Genomic DNA, 20,878 nt, shown 5'->3' on the forward strand with positions numbered 1-20,878 from the left:
CATAGAAAAATACAAATTTTCATAGTGATCGGTCCAATAGTTTCTGAGTCTATAAAGGACAAACACACAAACATTCATTTTTATATATTATGATTGCAGAAACAGTTTAAACAAAATTTGTCGTTTCTCTTAAGCTTACTCTATGCTTTAAAACTATAAGTGTAAAGAAATTTATATATAAATATATTTTTTGTCGCATTATATATGTTTACAAAGAACAGCTGATTAAAAATTTGAAAAGACTCTTTCACTTAATAACATATGTTTGCTGCAATGCATTTCTTACGGGTATTTCTGTAACCAGTGGGGCGTAATCCTGAATCGGGAAAGGGATAAGAAGTATCCTATAACCTTCTACAGATCAAGACGAACAAATTAAAAAAAAAATTAGGCGAATCCGTCCAGCCGTTTGTGAGTGATGCTGTTACACACGAACAGTTTCATTTTTATATATAGTTAAGTATTAATCAGTCGTCGAAGTTAATCAATCAATCAATCTTTATTGCAAAGACATGATTTACACGTAAATGCCAATATTAAAAGTTCAGAGCTAAAATTTTGCTCATAATCCCCATATCAGGATCACATTCAAACATACAATTCAACAACATTCATGCATCTTATATCCCTTGCCAATTATCCACCTACAATGCCGAAATCAATCTCCCAATTGGGGCGATCTCCCAGTCAAATGTCAAGAACGAGTTTTTTTCCACATTGGGTGTTGCGGCATTCTTTATCCAATCGGGCAGCTTGTTGATGAAGTGAACACCTGCCTGTGAGGGCAGATGTTCGTAAACCACCGTTCTATGCCTACCAGTGTACCAGCGAAATCATTGTCTCGTACCGAAAGTTCGTCCAACGCAGACCTCTGGCCCTTAATGCTGGACTGCAGTCTGCACCGCGGTAGCACTGTGTTGGTATTTATTTGTTATCTTTGTTTAAAAATAGACTAGAAAATTAGAAATTATTGACCAGGAAAAACCCGGGAATTTGAAAATAGGTATTGAGTGGCCACCCTGGATTAATCTTGAATGGTATTATTTATTTTACATTGTGTATTACTTTTGATATTATGGTTTACTATTCTTACTAATAAAAACAAACATAAAATTTGTTGTGCTTAAATAACTACAAGTTCTTGGTCTCTTTCATAATCTATACTTTTCCATATCATTTTAGGTATAGGTGTAGGCCTGTTTTAATTCTTAGGAGTAGGATCATCATTTAGACCTATATTCATTGCATTCATTGATTAATTTCCTAATTAATGAACAGTAACTAAAATTTAATCAACATTTTAATCTAGGCCTAGATTTTGGAACCCTTTTTGAGCAAAATCTATTTCAAGTTTACAATCTGAGAATTGTTGTAGTCCTTAATCCTATAGATTTTACTATTTTTGATATTATTAGTTCAAGCCTTAATAGTCAGTGAGCCAATAGGGGTTGAGCATGCACTGAAAGCCTGATGTAATTTTATTCTTGATTAATCTTGAATGCACTACAGTGATCATGAAACACATATGTGTCAACCACACGGTTGACATCGAGTGGAATGGGGACCTGTGCATGGGGAGCAAAACACTTTGCCACCCATATCTCTAGAACCATTTTTTGATTAGAAAATTGTGGTTAAAGCAATGTAATAGCCAAAAATATTTAGTTTAGAAAATGTTATTACATCAAAAGTTGTATGTTTAGTTGTTTATGAGTTAAAGTAACATATTTTACAATAATACATTGTTTTTTAATGTATTAAGTTTAATTAAGGTTTAATTTTGTATTTTGTTGAAATTAAATCTTAAAAATCCTAAACAAATGCATCAAATACATGCCTGTAATATTATATAAAATAGATTAGGTATTGTTAATAGTAATTTGTGACTTGTTAGACTGTGGGAACAGTTACTTAAGTGCGCCTCTTCATTACCCTCCTCGCAAAAGACTCAAGCGGGCTGGAATGTCCTGGATACAGTAAAAATTTATTGTACTCTATAAGCCTGAGGCAATTTTATAATTGATTATTGTTGAATACAATATAATGATTTTCAAATTCAATGTCCGGCCTCTCAATGTGGTTAACAACATTGGCATATAGAAAATTATGGCAGGAGCATGATCTACTTGTCGCCCATATTTCAAGAACTGTTAGAAATTAAATTGGACTTTTAGATACTCAAATTGTTTTTATTTTATTGTAGTACCTATCGTTTCATGGCTAGAAATTGATTGCTTTATTAATTCTGTACAAATAATATAGGATTTAAATTATTCAAACTGGAAATTACCTATAAAATGTAGTTGTTTCTATCTATTGTCATGGAATGTACCGACTACATTCCAGTGTACATGAAAGTGGTGGAAGTATTAGCTGCCGTATGCCAAGCTCGCTTGTCCACCGCCCGGCACGTCATTTTCGCAAGACGAGCATGCTCGTCACCCGCAGTGAATGTGTTAATACCACATTGTTGTATGTCTGTGCATTGTGAACAGAGGAGCTAAAGGCCTTCAATTGTGACCAAAATGCTGGGTAAAATTTAAAAAGCGCTCCGTAATGTTTATATATTGGCTTTAGATGAACTTTGTACAATATTTCTCCAGATCTCTGCTACACGAAACTAGCACAGAAACCCTTAGATAATGATTCTGTTCATGATGTGAGTCCTAAAACAGTTGACTGACCAACACAGATTGAGTCAAGTGAAGGCCGGGCAAGAGTTTTGGATGCATTATGAACTCCATGGAGATAAATTTCTCCGCTCCATCATTTGAAATTGTGCAGTTTTTCCCCCATTGTAAATCTCAACTAGAGTTTTTCCTTTTCAAACAAGATAATGGATGACACTGTGTATTTTATTCTTGGCGGGAGATTGGATTGACATTTTTCGTGAATCGTAATGTCTTATATACAATTCTCAATGTACCGACCTTGAACCGATGTCTTTGCAAGAAGGAATCAACACAGCAGTGTAGCTAGCATGTCGAAAAAAATCGCTCTGGCCATGAGAGCCTCAGTATGCATACTTTCTGGATATGCCTCATTTATTGGCTAGGTGTAACTTAATTCCTTTACGTGGTATGGTTGGAAGTATATCCATTAATCTTAGAGGTACAGTTTAAATCGTAAAAATCTCTTATTCAGGATAATATATTCTTGCAGCCCGACTTGAGGCTGGAAATAACCAGTCCTGAGAAGAAGTCCAAGAGCCGAGATGGTAAGAAGAGTATCATTCAGGTGGTGTCTTCTATCTTCCATAAGAAGTCTCCCACGTCCTTGTCTCCACCAAAGTCAGCTCCAGCCACTTCCGGCCACACTTCCAAGTTTAGCAAGTTCAAACTGCATAAGAACAAAGATAAAGCAAAGGTAAGAATATAGTATATGGAATTAAGGTATTTAATTAGAGATGTAGCCTCGAAAGGTGTTTGATAAATATGTATATAATAATAAACCTTTTTAATACTTTTTAAACTTTTTTATTTTCGTACAATGTACATTTCGAATTCTGGGAATTCATCTTCAGGTACTCATTGATGAATTCCCAGTATTCGAAATGTACATTGTATGAAAATAAAAAAGGTTTATTATTATATACATATAAGGTATTTAAATAACAAACCGTAAATAATTGTTTTTTTTATGTTATTTTATATGATTGATTGTCTGCCTGTCTGTCCACCTATCTACAGGACATCTCAAGATTGAAATGAATAATAGACTTGAAATTTTGTATGCATCCGTAGCAAAACCAAGAAACCTAAGTGTGGTGGTAATTCTTCTACCTTATTAAATACAGTATATCAATTCTTATATTTATATAAACAGTATAAGAGATTAACTAAATTCTAGAGAGAAGAAACCCAAATCAGAGGAAGAGAAATAAATTACTAGTAGATAATGGATTTATGTTCATATAAGGTTCTATTATGTTCACTACCATTTTCATATTGAAGTGTAATTCTTGAGACATTAAAACAAAATACAAAATACTACAAAATGTCCGAATGAACAAAAGATTTACTGTAAAGATAAGATACTGCTCTTTAACCCTTTCCGGGCCAGGCGTCAATATATTGCCACCAAAGATCGTGTCTGAAAAATGCCAGGCGGCAAAATATTACCGTCGGTGACATATGCGAAAAGCGCCAGGCGGCAATATATTGTCTCCTTGATATTCGTCATTTTCTTAAATAAACACTACGTCAAATGATTAAAGTTTTATGTTTTTTTATTCAATAGTATATTTGTAGATAATTAATATGAATATCATTTTTATTTTGGAGGTCTATACATTTTTATTTCGTAATTGTCATGTGACATTATCAGCTGACTCGATCTTTCATTGTTAAATTTTTATGCTTTAGTATAATTGTATTATTATATGCTGGATTGTTCTTCATTATTTTATTTTGTGGTTGTAAATATTAGTAGTTTTAGTTGTTACGTGCTTAGCTATTGTGTGTAGTAGTTACAGTGACTGACAATGAATAATGATTGACAATTTGTGGTCTCACAGGAGTGAAATTGTAAATAGCACATTTATAAATAGAAAAAGTGTAAATAAATTTCAAATAAAAAAATTGTGTAAATATTTCTTGGTAAATAGTGTTTTTTAACTGTATTGAAACTGTTTATGGATCCTACAATCATCTGTTTACCGTTACATCCATAATGTGAATATTTATTTTAAGTTTCTTGCAATGTAAGAGTCAGCTTTAACACTTATAAAATGTTGCGAAATACAATTATGCCTATTTATACAAAATGTGCCATAAAACATTTATTTATGAGAGAAATAACACCAAATTTTGTATGGTTGTTCTTTTCTAAATGTATAATATAATAAAGTAGCTTCCCACAGTAAAATTATTTTTCCTTTTTTAGTTATTTGCACAAAAAATAAGTTTTTTTATGTAATCTATTAAAACCTTTTTTTAAATTTTAAATTACTTAAAACTACATCTATATATTTTTTTGTTGATAGTACATATATATCTATACGAGTAATTTGGTGCAACTTTTAGGTCATTCTCTGATTTTTATGAAAACTTATAAATTTTAATCTAAGATACTGCAAAATCGCCAATTTTAGCCTGGCACTTTTGACTAGTCACAAGGGGATATGAGATGTGAAAAAATTTTACAACATCTCATATTTGCTCCCGGCCCTGAAAGTCCCCATGGTGGGAGTGAGGGGGGGTGTTATGCGGTGGTGACATAATTATAAATCAACTATTAAGGTGGTTTAAAATACTTAATAATTATTACCCACTCTGTTATACAGTTTTGGGAGTGCCGATGGACCGAGTGGTCTAAGACGTTGGACTTTGAGTCTGAGTTAGAGATAGCGCGGGTTCGAATCCTGAATCCTGTCTGTGACCGTTGCACTTTTTATCAGTACCATCGACCTTGTACTGTATCGACTCTCCCCCCTTATTCTGTTTGATAAGATCCTTGCACAGTAGCCCATGAGGACGGGCAGAATAAGGCTTAAAAGGGAATCGACTTCTACTTTAAAAAAAAGTTGAATCAGTATGTCATTCCATTCACAAATGTACTTTTTGGGGTCCGTTGGTGAACTCAGTCTGACGTCTGTTGCAACATGAATGTTTACAACAAAATTATAAGCTTATATTTTGTAAATAGATCTAAACAGTAAATTTTGTGTTTGTTCCTTTTTAATTTTTTTACTATCGTACTGACATGAAATGAAAAAAAATCCAAGTAAATTATGTAGGCCTAACAATTTTAAGTAGCCTACTTTTTTCAAAAGAACATACCAACTAATCCACTTCTACAGTTTACCAAAGTAAGTAGTACATATACTTTCATAAGCTAAATGTGGGAATTTTACTAAATCAAATACGTCGTATTTATAGTACAGTATACATTTTTCTTTTTAAATGACATATTTCCTAAGCCATGAACTTAACCCTTTAAATGACAATATCTGATTTTACCGGGCGTCAAAAGTTGTCTGAAAAGTGCCAACGTCCGGTAAGACGTCAAAAGTCGGCCGAAAAGAGCCAACGTGCGATTTTACTGGACGTATGGGAAAAAAAGTCACAAAAAGTAAAAAACTTTATATTTTTAAACTAATATTATATTAAATTGTTTGTGAAGAACTGCTCTTTTCAAAATAAATTGTTATAGTACACCTCCGGTCAATTGACTTTAATGAAAATCAATCTAGAACTCACATATAAACATTTGACAACAGTTGACATGGCTACCGGAAACAATGTGACATTAGTTTCTTAAATGTTGTATAACTCACTCATTATTGAAGATAATAGTATACATTTTTCAAGATTTATAGACAATTGAATACCCTTTCCAGTGATATGGACAAAAAAAGGATATGATTTTTTTGGTAATGATAATTAGGTTGAAAAATTAAATTTAAATAAATTTGGAATTTTTGAAGTAAGTCCATTTTTGATATTCCTAAATTTAATTTTATGGTAACTTTGTTATTTTATGTTAATTAGACAGAGTTTTCAAAGAAAATGTACAAAAACAGAATGTTGATAGCTTATTAAATAATCAAACTGTTAATACCTTACTGAAACCTTGCAAAATGCCTTCAAAAGGGCGCTTTAAGGTGCACCCACTAGATAAAAACCTGGCACTTTTCAGTAAACCCACTCAATAAATACTGGGCACTCAAAGGGCTAATTATGTAGGTATTTAGAACATGGCTAATACTCATGATGGGTACTTCCTTACTGCCTTACTCCTTTTGCATTACTTAACTTGTAACAATGGTACAAGGTTCTTCCTTAAACAAAGCAAGAGTTTATTACAATTTATTGGTCTATAGTGACATCTTCATAAGGACTATTGAAATATGTACATACATATTCACTTAAAATTAATTGACTTGGTGAGTCAAACCAGTAAGGGAACAAATAGACCCCAAAAGATTAAACATTGTTTATAGACAATGCAGACACCAGATTTAAAACTGGAAACTAAACAAACAGCTATGTGACTGTTAATTTCTGCCATGAATTATCCCTTTACTGATTAACATCATCAGATTGATCGGACGAGAGGGAGTCTACTGTAACTTATTATGTATAGAATATCATATCGTTAAATTCCAATGGTACTAGAAAGAGATTTGGTCAAATTCTCATTTTAAAGTTGTAAGTTTTTAACACCATAATTTAATAACAAATCAGAATAAAACCTTGTCAAGTTTTTTAACTGAAAGGAGAGACATTAAAGTTTTACTATGTGTGTTTCATACAAGTGTTTTTAATAGATTTGATTATCTTTTAGTTTGGCTTAGTAGAGTTGAATAAAGAAGGTCCAACAAATGGCAGGGTTTGTTTTCTTAGTAGTTTAGTAGGCCTTTTTTAGGAAACTATTTTTAGATACTTATTTTTTTTTATTATCAATAAAAACTAATACATGTTTTTAGGGATCAGCAGATTTTCAATTGTGATTCTTGTCCATTAAAGCAGCAAGGTACAATATAAATTAAAGTGGTGTATAGTTAATGATCAATGTGATGTTGTGCAACTTGAGAAGAAATTTGCCAACATAAACTCAGGAGGGTTCATTTCTGGCTGGTTTAAATTTCCAGTTAAACCTACACCGGGTACAGCAAAGCTGATGTGTCACTTAACTGTGGGCAACTCTATGAATGTCCTGGAACGGTGTATCACTAACCGCAAATGTCGATATATTGGAGTGGATCAATAGGTCTAGTATACTGCGGAAGATGATTTTTGGTGTTGAAGGGATTTGCTAACCTAGACATAAGGATGTGCTACCAATGTCAGCTTTGACTGGAGAGGTTGTTACAGAGCTGACCTCCCCTTCTTCCAAGGTGTCATGACTCAGATGTAATACCTGTTATCCTTCCTCATGGATCACAACAGGAGGCAGTTTCTACCCCCAACCGTACCCATCCTGAATATCTTGTTATCCCGGAAGCAGCACAAAGGTCCTTTTAGGACTAAGTGCAATGAAAGGTTTCTCAGCTTCTTGTCTGTGAGAGAAAAATTTTTAAATTTGCTTCCCAAATTTGTAGAAGAAAATAATTCCTACCCAGTCCTTTCTAGACTTTATAAACACTCCTGTCCACCTCTAATTTTTGTTCACATTAGACAACATTTTTATAACACAACGTAAATCTCCTGTCGTATATCTGGGCATATGATTGGTTTTCTAGTAAATAGTTTAGTAATTATTTGTTAAAACAAAGAAAAATTTACATAGGTACTGGTCTTTTAACACGTTAGCTGCCAACTCCGAAAAATACGTTTTAGCGCTAAAGCGCCAAATTTTTAAAAGATAAATTGTTATAACCTTTTGTTATTTTTCTCTTCTTTGGTTACTAATAAACATGATTTTATGATTTATGTATATTTATTACGTTTATAAAGCGTCGTGCACATTGGCCCGACAGAGCTTTTTACAAGGCGATATATTACATAAATCATTTGCCGTCGGGCCTATATGCCCGACGCCTGATTCAGGGATATTTCGTTTTGTTGATGTGCAGCCTGAATAATTCCCGCGCTTTAGTTCTCTGTCTGCAATTGCATCAGCTTACTTCTAACCCGCCTTTTCCTCCTAGCTGAGTGCCAATTGACGCGTTTTGTTACTGGAATCCTACATTGTGTTTTTTATAAGTAATGTTTCGATAGTTGTGTGCGTGTATACTACTGATCGGTTAAAATGAGTGGCGATAATCTTCTTACGGATGAAATCGAACGTATGATTGAGAATCCGTCTTCCCCGGGTGATTTGTTTGCCGAAATAAGTGATGATGACAGTGTGGAGTCAATGGTGGTTAGTGATATACCGGATGACACTGATAGCGACCTAGACTTTATTCCTGGTACTGATTCAGAATATTACTCTGATGACAATCAAGAATCAAACGTGGAACTTAATTCTACTGATGCTAATGGAACAGTTACAGATATCACAGGTACTTCCTTGATTTCTACAAACGCCAAGGACAATGATTTGGGCTGGGAAATGTTTGAGGGTAAGCAGAAAACGTTTCAGTTCACTCAGACAACAAAATTTAATTTTTGTTTACCGAACAACAGAAAACCAATAGACTTTTTTCGTCATTACTTGACAGATGAAGTAGTTGAACTTATGGTTGTTGAAACTAATCATAATGCAAATGAAGTAATTTCAAAGCTGCGACTAAGTCGTAAGAGTAGGCTAAAAGACTGGAAAAATACCAATCATGGGGAAATGAAACAATTTATTGGCCTTCTTTTATATATGGGTTTAGTAGGACTTCCAAGAATCAGTGATTATTGGTCAAAAAATCCTTTGTATAAATTCTCAGTTGCCCGAAAAATAATGAGTAGAAACAGGTTTGAGTTACTCTTACGTTTCTGGCATTTTAACAGTAATGAAAACCTCAAAAGAGATGGGCGAATTGGTAAAATAAAACCTCTGCTTCTAGCACTAAACAATTTATTCTTCACTTTGAAAGTAGCAGAGAAAGATTTAGTTATTGATGAAACTATGGTGCCGTTTCATGGTAGACTAGGTTTCCGGCAGTATATTCCCGGAAAGGCCCACAAGTATGGGATAAAAATATTCAAGCTGTGTGATAAAACGGGTTATACTTATGCAGTAAAAGTATACATGGGGAAAGGTACTGTAGAAGTGACAAAAGACAGATCTGTTGCGACTAAAGTGGTACTGGAACTCATGACAAACTTTTTAAATAAAGGCCACAAATTATATACGGACAACTACTATACATCAGTAGAATTGGCTGATGCTTTGTTGTCAAACAAAACACATCTTGCTGGTACCGTGAGAAAAAGCCGTAAAGGCCTACCAAAAAACCTTTTAAAACAAAAACTTTGTATAGGTGAAATGGTTTGTTCCGAAAATAAAGATGGTGTAGTTGTTACCAAGTGGAAAGACAAAAGGGAGGTACACATGCTTTCCACATTCCATAGGCCAGAGTACGTCGTCCTTGACCAAAAAAAATTTGGAGGGCCAAATGTAATGAAGCCATGAGTCATCGTTGACTACAATAAGGCGAAGGTTGGGATAGACGTATCCGATCAAATGTCATCATACAACACTGCAGTACGGAAGACAATGCGTTGGTTCCACAAACTAGCTGAAGAACTTCTTCTTGGAACTGCAGTGGTAAATAGTTGGTTGGCCTACAATAATTTTCTTAACCACACTACATCTCATAATAAAAATAAACAAAACTTAGTCTCTATCACTAAGTTCAGAGAGGAATTGGCCTGTTCCTTGATGAACGTGCAGGAAGAGCCACGCATTCCAAATGTGACCACTACAGGGCACCACTACCTGACGTGATCTGATTTTGTTGGTGGAGGAGTACAAAAACGCCGACAAAGAAAGGTGTGCAAGTTGTGCTACAAAAATGTATCAGAGGAAAAAGGACGTAAGGTAGCAAGAAATTTGACACAAGTAACTACGTTTTGCAGTGAATGTCCAGAAAAACCATTTTTGTGTGAAAAATGCTTCAAAATTATACACAAATAGTATATCTTCATTCATCTTTTGTATAGGGTAATTTTGTATTTACTTATTTTTCTTTACTTATAAGATTGAATTATTAGAATAGTAAGGAAAGCAAAAAATATGAAAATAAATAAGATACAACTTTTTATTTACTACATTTACTTTTTGTGAAACTTGTGAAATAAATCTCTTTTTACTGTAAAATAACAAATCATATATTTTATTCTTCCTGGTAGCAATAATAAGGCTAAAACCTTATTATTTTATATTCTAACACTTATAAAAATACCCGTCGGGCAATGTGGCCCGACGAAAATGTCCAATATAGCAATCTCATTCATATCACTAATAACGAAAATAAACACAACAAACAACGTTCTATTAATAGCAGAACTCTTCATAGTTCAATCAGTTTCAGTTAGAGTCGTCAGGGTGCAGCACAGGCACGAAGGTAATCAAAATGGCGGGTACCGTCATTGTTATGCTGTCGGGCCACTTTACCCGACGTGCAATCTCTTAAAGACGTAGAGCGTCGGTCCATTTGGCCCGACGTGGCAGCTAACGTGTTAATTTATAACACAGTTAATGCAATACAGTTGGTTAGAACTCTATGTAATGTTATTAGAAAGTGAATTAATAGTGATATTAACCTAGTATATATATCCTAATATGGTATCCGAATATCACCTAAATTGTTGTTTTTTCCTGTTTCAGTCAGCTAACAGCTCCGATGTGGAAGATGCAGAAGTAAGCAATTTAATAGATTCACTGTGTATTTCTTTATTTTATTTGTTTCTCAGCTGTCTTGTGTTGCAGCACCTCTCTTGTTGTGGAGAAGTCTTCTCTTGATTTGTCTTACACACTTGTGGCCCTCTCCTGTCATTTCATTTCATCTTCTGTTATGCACTTTGTGTTTTCATTTAGCCTTGCATGCTTGTGTGGTTTTCCTTATGAAAAACAGCTGGGTATGAAAATAGTAAAACTTGGTATCTTACTTAATATAAATTATATGATACAACCAAAATCAAATCTAAAATAGTAAACAAATTAATTTCAAATTTGTACAGTTCTCTAAAACTTTCTCCGTATAATTTTGTTGTATTTCTTGTGTTAAACAGTTTTGGAAAAATATTAAATATAAGAAATTTAAAAGTTTTAAATAAATTATAATAATATAATTAGTTATTTATAGTATAAATATATACAGTACAATACTTACATTATGAGAGCTGCCATCCATAGTGTATGAAAAAATCTATCCCCAAAGGTCTTGTTCTAAGAGCTAAGAATACATGTACAGATGAACTTAACTTCTAAAATCATATAAAGGCCTTGTCAAATTCATTAACAGAGGATATCCTAAAAAATGTAGTACAAGTGAAATAGCTAAACCAAAATAACCAATACTGTAAACGTGAAAAAGATGCTAAGTTTATAACTCAGTATAATCATAGATTTTACCAAATAAATGGAATTGTGGAGACTGCCTACAAACTGTTATTTTTTTTAAACTATCAAATTTGAAAAAATTTAATTGACTAGTTGAAGTCTTCTTCAATGTAATTAATACTACTATTTAATATAAATGCAAAATGAAAGCAAAGTACTAATGTCCAATGTAAACAAGGTAACAAACTGAATTGAATTTGGTAAAAACTTATTTATATAAACATCAAAATTAAACGTATAGATAATTTATGAAAACAGTGGGTTTAAAATTGACTGTCACGGGACTAAAAGGACAGAATGACTGAACTGGATAAGTGGTTTTAAGAGTGTGGGAGGCATGCGGGAAGTCCTGCCAACAACGTGGTCAGCAGGTGCTGGCCGCCTTTGTTTACAGTACACTAAATGATAAATAATTATATAACCTAAAGGCCTGATTATAGGAAAAATTTAAATTGTTTAGTAGCTTTATTTTAAAAATGGTGGCTTCCTAAACAATAAGTGCAAATATCTTAAAAATTTCGTATATTAAAATGTCACAATTATTATATTTTAGTTAGACGATTTAATTACAAATCCAACGATACCTAGTTCAAGAACATCGGTTGATAGATAAAGGAGATAATGGGCTTTTTAAAATCCTACTAGTAAATAATATCTGCTGTGATTATGTGACAGTGTTGTTAAAAACAACAACAATCAGTTATTTTAATTTTAGCTGTTATAATCAGCTGATTATAACATTGTTGAACTATGGTCATAATATCTTAATGTATTGCAAAATTTAGGTTTATTTTGATTAAAACATAAAAAATCTACAAAATACAAACTTTTTAAATAAGGCTGCTAATAAATCCTTAAGTTCTTTTATTAAGAAAAGTAACAAATCAAATTTGGACATTTGGGGTAAATTGTACTGACATTGTTCAAGATGTGCAATCAAACGGCTGTAGGATATTGAACACAGATTGTTAAATATTGAACTGAAACTGTTCATCCATTAGCAAAAATTGGTCTTTTAATTAAAAATTATATTTTACTCTGCTATAAACACTTGTAAATTCATTAGAAGTCTTCATATATATAGATATATATGAACATATAATAATATATATAAAACATATATAGTATCCTGTTATAATATAGAAAACATTGACTTAATAATAACATTTCTGATAATGTAAAATTCAAAAAAGGTATATAGTTAGTAATCATGACATTATTTAATCAATGTTACTAAAAAAAAACATTAATATAATAAACCATTAAACCCATTTTTTATTTAACGCATGCTTAACATTTAGCCTTTAGGTTATGACAGTTTTAATGTTTCAATTTAATGAGGAAAATATTTGTAATATTAAATTAGTGTTTATTAAACTAAGCTACCTCAAAATACATTAATGTATGGCTAAAATTTGATAGGGCATAATGTTTTTGTAACAAAGTCATAATTACAGTATATTATGTAGGCCAAGTAATATTATTAATGTTTTAATATGATGTAATTTCAAATCTTTTTTGCCTCAGCAAAGGAAAATTAAACTTTAAAAATATGCTTATAGAAAATTAGTTAATCATTTTTGTTAATCACTTTTAATTATTTTAGTAGTTAATATTAATAACTGTTGTCCATGCTTCTAATACCACTTTATGCTTAAACTTGGCAGTGGTTTCATGAATGTGAAATACTAATTTTGAAATGTGGTGCACCATTATTCATTGGAGTTTAGTTTAGTAAAGCTGATTTACTACAAAGCTTAAAACGTATAACACTGTTAAATGTAAGTTTGTGAAGAACGGCTTCATATTAAATTGTAAACTTAACAAACATAAGCTAATTAAAATTGTTTTATTGGTAATGTTGTCACAACTGAGTAAGGAATTTGCTTCAGTAACATCAGTGTATTGTTGTAATAATACTAGAACCTATTAAACTGTCAATCCACGAGACTAGTTGGTTCTAAATTACCAGAACTAATTGTTATAATTTGCTTTTTAATTGTCATAATAATAACAATAAACTGTAATGTCATCAATTCCTCACACACCATTTTTAACTGATTTTCAATCAAATCATACACATTAATGTAATATACTGTTCTGAAAGTTACAGGGTTTGGAAGCATGTAAATTCCTCGATGACTCCTCTTGGAAATGTAAATTACAGTTGGAGAAACTCAATCCATATAAGGAAATAATAAAGTATTAAAGAGTATAAGTGAAAATGTTGAATTGTTGTTTTCAGGATAAAAAGTCGCCAATAGCCTTAAGCAAGAGTATGAGTGAGACAGAGGCAAGGAGACGGCTGATAGACGAGTCTGTGGCACCTCCTGTACCCCCTCCCCCACTCAACTACCCTTCATCACGTCAACACTCAGGTAACTCTCTCGGCCCTCACCTGGCTGGCATGGTCAGTCTGTGCTTTACCACCCTCGCAGCAACAGTCATAAGTGACAGAGTTCCAATCTCTAGTAGCAAAGTTAAGTCTTAGGATGAATAGTAATTTAAATGTCACCCTTAAAATGGTAAAATTTCAGTGGTCACTTATTTTGCTGTCTTAACATTACCTGGTTGAAAAACCTCCTTTTGAATAATTAAATAAGACTTCTTTGGCTGCTATTCAGTTTATTATGTTCTTCTCCTATATAAAAAAATGTAAACAAAAAAATCAGCATACATCTAACTAAATATATCTATCACTTTTAGTGGTAATCACCAGGAAAATCATTTCCTCTATGAGAACTGAATGAAATCTCAAAAACCCATGAAAGTAATATCATCAGGTTGCTTTCCTTATATCTATTAAATTTATTTCTCTTCCTTTGTAAGTAACTTTATTTGTAAACATCATATTTTCTTATCAAAATGACAAAGCAAGCAAACTGTGGAACAGAAACACATCAGTTTTTCAAGGACTCACTGTTGTTGATTGAGAGCCAAATCTTTGCTGACTGTTGTACAGTTACTGTCCATTGTTTTTGAGGCCTTAAGGTCACTATTGTTAGTTACATTTAGATATTGCACTACCAAATAAAACTCTCAGGTAAGTTAAAGGAAAATCAGTGTATATTTGTAAATACTTTATTTCATAATAAAGAGGTTCACATTCAGTATTAAGCATTTAAAGATTACAAACACAAGAATAAACAGGCTTTCATGCTTGTCACTCCGATAACTGACATCACTGTTTTCCAAAATGGGATAGAATTTCACACTTAAAGTATAGCAGAAACACAGCATCTAGCTTTTCCGCCTACATGCATGTCATCATTCAAGTGTTCAATTCCAGTTTTGTAAATAATTCTGTAATTTTTACAATATGCATATATATTTTAGCTTGTGTAGCATCACATATGTTTAATAAAACCAATGTACAAGGACTTACATAGAGCATGCATATTCCCCAAATACTTGCATGGAAACTATTTTATTTTATTTTGCTGATAGGTTAGCTTCAGTATTAAAATAAATCATACCGACATAGCAACATAAATATACTCATGCAAGTGCATATACTAACCAACACTGTACTGTTAATTCTATACATTTACTTTTTTACATTTTGTTGGAACTTTTTCAATCTAGGTGTTAAAGACAATAATTGTCATCTTATTGATCATAAAAGTGGCTGACCAATACTTTCCAGGATCAAAGGAGAAAATTTTATGGACAAAAAAATACTACTTTCTGACATTTAACTTCAAATGTATTCTCTCACTGAATGAGGATATCAACTTCTTATATAAAAGTTTAATATTTGTTTAGAACAAAATTGTATCTTTATTAGTGACAGTAATAGTACTATATTAATATAAGCAAGTGTTATGATTGATATAAAAACCTATTTATAATATTGTCAGTTAACAACTTGTTACTGAACAATAAATTGAAAACTTAGCAAGATATTAAAAGATAAGACGAATTGTATGAATTATTTTGTAAAAATTGTTGGCAATTGGGTTACTTGGACATTTTGAAGTTTTTCATGTATTATGGCAATAAAAACTCATCTACCTTTTTACGAGAAATGTGTTTATGCTCTACTCTGCGTATAGTTATCTATAATAAAATCAGTACAGGCTTATCCATGAATTGGTCTCATCGTAGTGTGACTAGTGTCATCATTCATCTGTATAAAACCATTGTGTATAAGAGTAAGATGTGTTTACAGTAGCTGAGAGGGACTAGTTAGAGAGGTCTAGTTGTCTACTTGTGTTAGAGTGGCATGTTTAGGTTAGGTTTGTTGGTAGAAGACAGTATGTCGGAGCTGGAGGGAGAGGACTCGCATGCGAGTATCGCTACCAACTCAGCATCCAGTCGCAAACGTACCAGAATGGCTCGTAAAATGGAGAGGCAAGCTCATCTTAAAAGGTAGGCTTTACACCCTTGTTCTGTGTCATAGTTCATTGTTTTTATAATATGTTTAGATAATAGCTGTTTTCTTTGTTCATACCCTACCTATTCATACAAATTCTTTCATTTATAAAACTTGCATAAAAATAAAATTGTCTTTGATTTCCTTTAAAAAATATTTGTAAATTTAAGGCATATAAGTAATAATGTTTAGTAAAGAACCAAATAAAAAAAGACATAAACTGTGCAGTTCTCGTAGGAAATCACTTAAAACAGTATGAATACAATGTAGTTGCTGCTGTTCATAAAACCAAGATATGACATACAAAGTGTTGCATATTTTTTTGTTAGTTTTATTTTTTAATTTACAATTGTTTACTGTGATTACTTCTAAGCAAAGTCTGTATATGAAAATACAAGATATTTTCCATTGTGAGGCCAGATTATTGATTAGTAATATTATGAAGTTTTAACATATTATTGTTAAGTTATCAAAATGTTATTTTTGCTTTCTCATGAAACTGTCTTCTTTTAACAACATTACAAACATATTAACATGAAACTTTTATACACATGAACATTTGGTTGAAATTGTAACATAATATATTTAAATGCAACAACTGTATAGTCTAGATTAAAAGTTTAGTTTGTGTATGTAAATGTTTTGGTTTTTTTGCACAAAACCACTGTTTGAGTTGTGTACAAAAATTGTTTTGGGAAACAACAAAAATAGCCAGAGACGGAATTTACAACCTAATAAGAAGATATAGATAAAACGATATGGTGTTCAAACAATTAGTGAAACCATGTGGTGTTTTTATACTAATATACTATAAGGAAAAGTAAACATTGACTTAAAAAGCAATGATTTTTTTTTGTAGGTCAATATAAAATATTGCTTTATATACAAGCTCAATAAATGTATCTGTTAGTAAAAAAGTAAAAATAAAATATGTTGTACTTGCAAAAATATTAAATGTTCTATAAAAATGTTGATTATTCATGTTGGAATTCTTTTTTTAATGAATTTTTTTGTAAAACCAATCATTTTGTCACATAGCTTCTAGAATCTACCCTTTGCAGTGGTATATAATAAAATTATATATCTTTATTCTTACCTGTATATAGGTCAAAACATTAAAATTAAACAACACAGCGTAAATATATAAATATTTTGTAATTACAAATTAGAGAAAGATCATTTCAAGATTAAAATATCACACAAAAACTAATACATTATTTACAACTATTCTATTTTAAAGATATATTAGCTTCAATCTAAAAAAATATATTCAAATGTTCTTTATTTGTCAAAACAAAAACTACTAGATTTTAGTTGCTGGCCATACATTCAGTCCCTAGGCAACCAATTTTTTATACATCTATAGGAAACTTCAAGACTCATCAAAAATGAACGTATGTAGAAAGAGATTCTTTTATCAATAATTAGAAATAAAGGTAGTATTTTACCCTTCTTGCAACTTCATAGCTGGCACTAAATATAAAAGTTGCTAAAGTCAAGTGATGAGGTTTATTGAAAATTTCAATACCTATCGGGTTTGATGATTGAATTAATCATAGAAGCAAGGATGATTCAGCAACTAGACATGAGTCGCTGGCCAGAAGGAGGTTAAACATTTGGCTTATTCTACCAAGAGTAGTTTGAAATTTGAAATGTTTCAATTAAGAGGTGTCCTATCTTTAGGGGTAACATCTATAAATACATTTTTAATTATATCTAAAGTAGACAATTTTATACTCACATTGCAAAATATCCACATGTTCTTGTGTGTTGTTAGGAATTGTTGGGGAAGCCATACATAGTTCATGTAATCTTTGCTTAGCCATAATTTCGAATTTATTGTCTCTGTAGGATCGTTACTGAATGTTATGTATATTATTCTCATTTAACCCTTCTCACACCATAGACGGATATATTCAAATGATTGACTTTGACTGAACGCCAAACAAGATTATATATGAAACTATACAATGTGTCTCTTGGAAAGTTTTTTAGTTCACGAAATGCCTTTGGAACGGCAAGTGCACACTTCGTGCTTATCGCGGTTTGACTAGAAAGTATTTTTAGATAACTTACATTACGCGGCAGGGGAGAGGGGCCTTTGTCTAGCTCATCTGCTTTTCTGTTTTACAAGTCCTACAGAACCATAACCAAATATCCGTTATCTGCCCAGGTGGTAAAAAAAGATTATAGACCTTATCTACGATAAGTTAGATAGTGTTAGATAGTAAAATGCTCTAATAATGTGTAATTTATATAATGTTTCTGTTTTATTATATTGTACCATGAATTTGAATGGGCTATTCAGAAAGTAAGGAATGTTTCCACCTGACGCCACTAGGCGTTCGCCAATCGCTCGTGATCAGCACCCCAGTCATAACAATGAAAATATCTCCGTGCTGCCGGTTTTTTTTTATATTCAAATTTAAATATATGCTGCAATCGAGAAATCCGACAGTTGTTGAGTGCGGTCTGTGATTAGTTTTTTGTTGGCAAATAACTTAAACCAATAGAAATTCATCAGGAACTGTGTTAATTGTACAGGAACAATGTAATGACTGAAAGATCTGTCCGGAAGTGGTGCATTCAGTTTAAAAATGGCAGAACAAACATTCATGATCAAGAGAAGAGTGGACGTCTGAGCATTGTGGCTGACGATGTGTTCGCCAAAGTTGGCGAAAAGAAACATGAACATTGCCGTTTCACAATAACTGAGCTTTCTCTGAGGTATTAATACCACAGTCATGGTGATGATGCACTACTGGATCAAATCATAACAGGAGACGAAACCTGAGTGAAATGTGGGAATTGTGAGACAAAATTACAGTCTATGAAGTGGGGGCACATAGTGATGTAAAATTCTCCAGAATTAAAAATCGAGGAAGGAAATATTCCCAGGGAATATTCCCAAAATTTAAAAATCCTTGGGAACTTATTATTAATTTGCTTGCAAGATAGCTCAAAAAACTGTAAATTAATAGGCAAAAGCAGTTATTATATAGTTCAATCAAACTCATGAACTGAAATATATTTAAAAAATTAAATTATAATTAAATAAAATTCCTGGGAATTTATAATTTCCCCATTAAAGCTCATTGTAGTTAAACTACCCTAAACAGCTAAACCAATCATGGTTTATGATCAAATTAATTACCTTTAGTTAGCATTCCTACTTTCTTTTTTAATTATAAAAAAGTATTTGGATATAGGTTTAGGTTTTTGGATCTGGGCTTAAATCTCCTTTTTGAGAATAAACACATGTTTTCAATGTTTTAAAGATCAAACAATTCAGTAAATATTATATTGTTTAAACTCCCTATTGTTTATTAAAACATTAATGTTCTAAATTATATGACAATATTGGCAATTACTGGCCTAACAATTATAAATTGTAAAGCTGAAAAAACAAAGAAACAGTAAATTTATTAAAACAGGTAGTTTTTGAAAATTTTAGACCTAGGGTGCTAAACACGAGTTCCAAGGAAAAATTACTTGTTAAAGATGCTTGGTTTTTAAGTGCTAGAGTTTTGAATAATGGTTTAGGAATTTAAATCCATTTATTTCTATAATTCCCAGGATATTGTTTATACAGGAAATTAATTTATTCAAAATTAATGTAATGAAATCAAAAAGATGCCATCGTCAGACCTGCATCTAGCATCTTTGATGTCGAAAGGCCTTGTGTTAGAATATAAAAATTATTGGAGAATTGTGAGTTTTCTTTTATAAAATAATAGAAAATCTTTAATTTACTTTACTTCTATTTTAATTTTAACTGAAATGGCTTGCTTTGTAATTTTGTGTGTTTAACTCTTATAGCCTATTTATGATAAAAATTAGCTTTAAACTTCAAGAAAAATATATTTTATAGATGGCATTAAACGAAGATTATGGAATTCATTAGTGGCATGTGAAGGGTTAATACAATTAGAAGTGTTGGTTTTTACCATTTGCTATTCTTCCAGAACCTTTAAAATAAGAATAAGAAAATGTGGATATATATTTAACATTTTTATTTTATTTTTCATTGTCAATTCTTTTTAAATATTCTCTCCTCGCAAGTAATCTATGGTTGGTCTTAGTATCTATAAGTTTTAAAATAAGATATTTACTGTATAAAAAAATGTTCAAAATATAGTATTTATAAAGATTGTAATAAACACCGGTAGTAACTGTACAATGCACAGATTGCGGATGGCACAAGAGATTCAGCGTCAGTTGGAAGAGTTGGAGGTGAAGCAGCGAGAACTGGAGACGAGAGGTGTTGATGTCGAGAAGGCTATCAGAGCAGAGAATGCAAGTAAGAATCTTGTAAATTATTTGTTATGTAATTACTTGTAGACACAATCTCTTGTGTAAAGATTAAGAAACAAGGGATACTCGGGTTATGAACAAATGGGAACTGCTTTTTTCATAAATAATTGGACGGGATCATTTAGAAACATTTTTTTATGAAAAATATGTTTCAATTCTCAGTTGTTAGTCCAGTCTATACTAACTATTGTAAACATGTCATCTAGAGAGCAGTGATGGAATTTTCAGCAGTTTTGTTGGAAA

General features: G+C 31.9%; 1 protein-coding gene across 8 annotated transcripts in view; it reads left to right on the top strand.

Annotated features, from left to right (window-relative positions):
- Positions 1-20,878, top strand: part of LOC124362172 (F-actin-monooxygenase Mical) — a 194,167-nt gene that overhangs the window by 162,796 nt on the left and 10,493 nt on the right. For 7 of the 8 annotated variants that reach the window (XM_046816485.1, XM_046816457.1, XM_046816447.1 and 4 more), the window contains 5 exons: positions 3,163-3,366; positions 11,212-11,244; positions 14,192-14,324; positions 16,197-16,317; positions 20,509-20,621. In XM_046816485.1, the coding sequence (XP_046672441.1) occupies positions 3,163-3,366; positions 11,212-11,244; positions 14,192-14,324; positions 16,197-16,317; positions 20,509-20,621 (604 nt within the window). The remainder of the gene's footprint in view (positions 1-3,162; positions 3,367-11,211; positions 11,245-14,191; positions 14,325-16,196; positions 16,318-20,508; positions 20,622-20,878) is intronic. The other variant, XM_046816438.1, reaches the window with a different exon arrangement.

This window comes from Homalodisca vitripennis, chromosome 1 (genome assembly GCF_021130785.1).
Source record: "Homalodisca vitripennis isolate AUS2020 chromosome 1, UT_GWSS_2.1, whole genome shotgun sequence".
Taxonomy (NCBI): domain Eukaryota; kingdom Metazoa; phylum Arthropoda; class Insecta; order Hemiptera; family Cicadellidae; genus Homalodisca; species Homalodisca vitripennis.